General features: G+C 36.9%; 1 protein-coding gene across 2 annotated transcripts in view; it reads right to left on the minus strand.

The window, feature by feature from the left end:
- Nucleotides 1-353: 353 nt before the first annotated feature.
- LOC122059580 (tRNA wybutosine-synthesizing protein 2/3/4) overlaps nucleotides 354-5,336 on the minus strand; it is a 26,008-nt gene continuing 21,025 nt past the window's right edge. For both annotated transcript variants that reach the window (XM_042622449.1, XM_042622450.1), the window contains exons 8-10: nucleotides 4,352-4,458; nucleotides 4,110-4,225; nucleotides 354-942 (exon numbers count right to left, since the gene is read on the minus strand). In XM_042622449.1, the coding sequence (XP_042478383.1) occupies nucleotides 4,119-4,225; nucleotides 4,352-4,458 (214 nt within the window). In that variant the 3' untranslated portion in view covers nucleotides 354-942; nucleotides 4,110-4,118. The remainder of the gene's footprint in view (nucleotides 943-4,109; nucleotides 4,226-4,351; nucleotides 4,459-5,336) is intronic.

The following is a 5,336-nucleotide window of genomic DNA, read 5'->3' on the forward strand; positions in this document are numbered from 1 at the left end:
TTCATCAATTCAGAGTTATACCTAGACTACCATTCTTTGCACTTCCTATAAAAGAGGTGATGTTAAAAAACACTCCCACTGTGTGCCAAGACCAGTAATTCACTGTTTCCAGCAGGAGGAATCCTCACAGCAGGTTTTAATATAAAACCTCTTGTAAAGCAGTGTCAACCAAAACTTCAGCTGTTTGTCATCTAAGCCCAAAGGCATATGGTCTCAAGTTCCACCCTGATAAACTGTTCTAGTAGCCATTCTATTTTCCTCCAAAACAAAATTTCTACAGGTAAACTTTCTATTCAAATTCTTTTAAACCTTTCTTCAGTAAATAAAATATTTTATTGTAATAACCTATCACCTGATCAATGAAACAGGTTTTATATCAATAATAATAACAGAAGTATCAATGTTTCTCCAAAACAGTAGGAAAGAAAATCATAACCAAACTCATATTTGCAAACTTTAAGAAATTTTAATTATTTGAAATATTGTACTAATTTGTCAACTAATTTCTTGAGGGGTTGGGAAAAAGGATCAGGTTCCACCTCGAGCTGTCTCAGCATATGAGCCTCATGACAGTGCCTAATGTCCAGTCCAATCCAAAATTTCTTGAAGGTTGTCTGAAAAAGTTAATTCCATTTCAAGGGCAGGGACTGTCGGACAAAAGAGAGGGAAAAATCCCAAACGATTGATGAGTAACACTGTACAGTTTTGAACCGCATTAATGTACATCTCCACCTGTGATGACCTTGAACATAATATCAACATGTTGCAGATCGACTTCCTCAGCAGCTAAGTTCTGTCCACTGGAAACCATTGCTAGCCTATTTATCCATTATCATCCAACTGATTGCTCAGAAATCTAGTTCTACTCGAATGATGGAACTCCTTTTGTCAGATTATTGAGACGAGTTTCGTGACCTTTAATAAATATTTGCTCCAGCTAAGCTGTAGAACACAAGAACCATCTTCAGGAAAATAAAAGATACATTGCTCATGCAACACTCTAATTCATTAAGAAAAAATTCACACCAGTATCCACTCACTGCATAGTCTGGGTAACAAGAACAAGAAGGAAAAAAAAAAGAGACCAAAGTTGTCTGTAAAATGTCCCAGCAAATTATTAATTCACACGCTCCATGAGTGACTCTTGACAAGGGAACAAAGATTTGTATATTTTTTGAACAAATGAAAGAAAAACCATATGATGTATTCCCCCCTCCCCAAAAGTTTTAGCACCAGGGAAAAAGAAGTATTCAACAATCAAAAAGGAAAACAGAGCCCGCCTCTGCCAGATGATGGACTCAAGTTGCTGATGCATGCAGGAATTCAGAAACCCCACCCCTTCAAATAAAAAACCTAAACACCAAAGAGAACCTAAATACATAGGCGAGTAGACAACCCCAAGCGAAGGAAATAAATTATAGTGGGATAGACAGAATTTGACTAGAGAATAACTAAGACTCAAATCTGTAAGAGGAGTAAATCAGCAACGACAATCCAGCAGTTAAGTATCAAAGCAGTGATAAGTGATAACAAGGCAACATAGCATTTCGGAGCAGCAGCAATCAAATAATCGAAGGGTGGAAATACCCTTGCCATAGCCTAAACAGGGATATTTTAAAATGTCATTCAAAAACACTTAAAAGGGCCCAGTTCTAATGTGTCTAAGACCCATAGATAAGCCATACAAGTTCTACAGGAAGAAGGAAAGACAGACTCTAAATTCATGTGGAATAGTTATCCACACCCAATTAAACTTGTTATAACGAGGGGACCAGATTGAATCGCTCCTACTACAATTAGGACTAGACTTGGTCCGTCTTTAAGCTGAGATAAGGAAACAAAAGACTTAATAAGCCAAGGTTGTGGCTGACAACCCATCAATTTGAGCTTCATTACACAAACCATGATAACCTAAATACGCAACTATAAGCCTATAAAAATTGATCATGGTACGTGCCAATTTTAGCCCTCCTCTTCTTAGCTTGTATGCTAACCCCCATTGATTAGGATCATCCAAAGAAGGGTATTTTTTCTTTCTAAGATTTTTAAAATGGGTCCGCTACCTGTATGGTTATAGAGAAAGTGAATACACCATTGGTTGCATATGGACTAGGTACACTACCATATCATGGTACAACAACTACTGAATGTTTATCAAAAAGGTAGAAGACCTTAAGTCTACCTGAGAGAAATCCAGTGCCAAGAGAGAGTTTGATCCAACCTTTTAATGGATTCAGCTTAGGGACTCCCAGGTCAAGTGATGCAGTCATGCAGATAAATCAGAGTAAATGGGCTTATTCAGTGGAACAAGCCTAGGGTTGGATTACATATATGTTGAGCCTTTTGGTCCAATGGGTTTGCTTTGTAATAGGTCAATTAATGGGCCTAAATAATAGGTAGGATACAGGAATACAGAATTTACTTTATCAGGTAGTCTAGTTAGAGTCAATTTTTTTATTTATTAAAACACCAGCCTTGTTTTAAACTGCTTTCTTTTAATGCAGAGTTTTAGTTAGTTAAGAGTTAAGACTACTGCCATAGACCATAGCAAGCTTCGGTTGGAGGAGTTCTTTCTATGCTTAGTTTGAGTTTGTTTTTCAGACCTTAAGTAAGATTGTACAGGGTTTCAGCCTTGACATGAAATTTTTTTTGGTCGAAGGCTTGAACATGAATTTGATGAATGATATTTTGACTTCAGCCCTTCAATTCTGTGAGATTCAGAATGCTTCTACTGTGGAGATCCAGTGGAATTTCTGGCTGTGATTCCAGAAGCCTCGGTGGTGGTTCCGAGGTAATATTTCAGGTAGTTCCGAAAATACATACCCTCTTCTTATCTTATATTTCTACTCAAATATCATGTCAGTCCTGAATTCTTTACTTGCATATTCTAGTTTCAAGTTTCTGATTCAAGTTAATCAATAATAGTCTGCTGGTTGCTTCCCTGCGCTGTTCTTCTCCATTCTCCAGTCTGAATATCAGTTCTGAGTTTTAATCTAGCTGCTGGTTTCAAGTTTCTAGTTTTCCATCAAATTAGAAGAGTTCTAGTTCTGGTCTGTTTTCGAAATTCTAAGTTACTGAGTTTGTTCTTTGATTTCTGAATTCCATTACTGGTTTGGCTTTCAGTTATCATTGTTTAAGTCTATTTAATCCATAAAATAACTTGGTTCTGGTTGCTCCGTTTTCTGATATTTATTTGCTGGTTCCGTAATCCTGTTCAAGTGTCCTACCCTCCATAGGCTTCTTTTATATTCTCAGAATCAGACGATCAAATTCTGATCAGATTTTATAGAGTTGCTCCCCAGATATTACTAGCCTTCCACCAGAGTTCTAGCCATATTTGAATTATGGATTTGCTGATATTTGTTTTCTCTTGAATCTGGAAATTTTGCTTTGTTTGCAATTCTTAATCAATTGACTGAGATGATCAGTAAGCTATCAGAAGATGTTGACGATCAGTAACTTCTTAAATCTTTATTTCCTGAGATCTTTCCTCAGTTAATATTCTGATTCTGCTATTGGTTTAATCCTCAGATGAATCCACTCTTGAATCCATGTATAATACTCTGGTTTGATTCCTGAAAATGCTTCTATTGATTTCAGTGTCTGATCTGGATTTTCAGTTTCCTAACCCCTATAGGAAACCACCATAACGTTCAATCCAACCATTGGATTCAGATCTAATTCTGCAGAACCATTCTCCTGTTGAACAGATTACTCAATCTTAGCCACATCAGACCTGTTCGAACTTTGAATGCCATTATTGATTTTTCTCTTATACTAGTTTGGTTCCTAAAATTCCTCTGATTCTGGTATCTAAGGATTTCTGAATTACTAAGCCTTAGGTGATTTAGAATCCCATTATCAAGAAACAACTGCGGAGACCATCCAAATAATGGTCAGATCACCATACAGCATTCATGCATCTCTAGCAAAGGTATATCCCATGCAACATGCATCCAGTTGTCGGGCCTACAGCTTAACATAAACTTGAAATGAAAAAGGCAGGTAAGGCAAATGGTGGGCATTTGGACATCCAAACCAATAGAAGAAACCATAATCACACAATTCTGAAACAGAATTCAAATGATGTAACCTTTTGAGAAACATACCAGCCAGTGTTACATTGAACTTGTTTTGCATCTTACATCAGCAACAAGATGACGAATATGTGGACCATACCATTTCACCCTCTCCACATGTTGTATTGAAACCTCCCAACAGTAACCTGAATAACAAATGTTTCAACATGATGCTTAATTTTTAACTACCTTATCTTCTCACTAATTGCACTCACCATGTATCATGTAAGAGACTATCAAGTTCAGATATGCATGAAATGAGAAGCCCGTACCTTCAGATTTAACAATTTCACTGATTGACTTGACAATATGTTCTGGCCATAACTGCTCCTCTGAGTCCTTCACATTCCCATGAATATGCAAGATCCCACCCTCACTCCTGCCAATTCAGATTTTACCCAAAAAGATAAATCACACAAATCCACAAAGATCTTCAGGTATTCCCCATTTGAGCCAAACAAAATAGTATCAACAAACTATCCAATAGAAGCAATCAGTATTGGATTATTTTTTTTTTTTTCCCAGCCATTCTATCAATCACACAAATAAAAGGACAGAACAGAAAGGCTCAGAATTAAATCATTTTTAGTTGGAAGGCATGAAATTGACCAAAAGCTTCCAACGATTTACTCACTAAACACTTAACTTTGGACAGCCATTTGAATGGCAATGAGTATGAAATTAAACATGCCTCTGTTCAGAAACAAAACATCAGCTCTCTGCAACAATGAATAAACTCTATAACACAGCAACTTCAAGTTAAGAAACATCAGTTACAATGACCATATCTAGGAGGCCTTATAATTTACATTCAGTGATAGTAAGGGTGCTGTAAGGTCATTGAATTTAAAAGTCATCATGCCCAAATGAAACGGTTCACTCATAAGCGTATCCAACCCACGATTTAATCCAAAAGCTTTAACTGCACAAACCTAGTTGAATATAGTTAACCCAAATATTAATGCAGAATGCATAGCAGGTTCTGCTGGTGGTGAGCATAAGTTGATGCAGATCAAGTAGGGACGGTTCTGTAGAATAGAACTAATTCAAAGCCTACAGCAGCAGCAAAGAAAAGGGAAAATAGTCTATTGGTAAGAAGAGAAAGGGAGGATAATAGGAAAAAGAAGATAAGAAGAGGTCATAGAAGAGAAAAAGAGAGAGAGAGAGAGAGAGAGAGAGAGAGAGAGAGAAACAACTCTATTCCATCATTCCAAATCTTTTTTCTTTTTTTCTTTTCTTTTTTTTGGGGGGGGGGGG

Source organism: Macadamia integrifolia, chromosome 13 (genome assembly GCF_013358625.1).
Source record: "Macadamia integrifolia cultivar HAES 741 chromosome 13, SCU_Mint_v3, whole genome shotgun sequence".
NCBI lineage: Eukaryota > Viridiplantae > Streptophyta > Magnoliopsida > Proteales > Proteaceae > Macadamia > Macadamia integrifolia.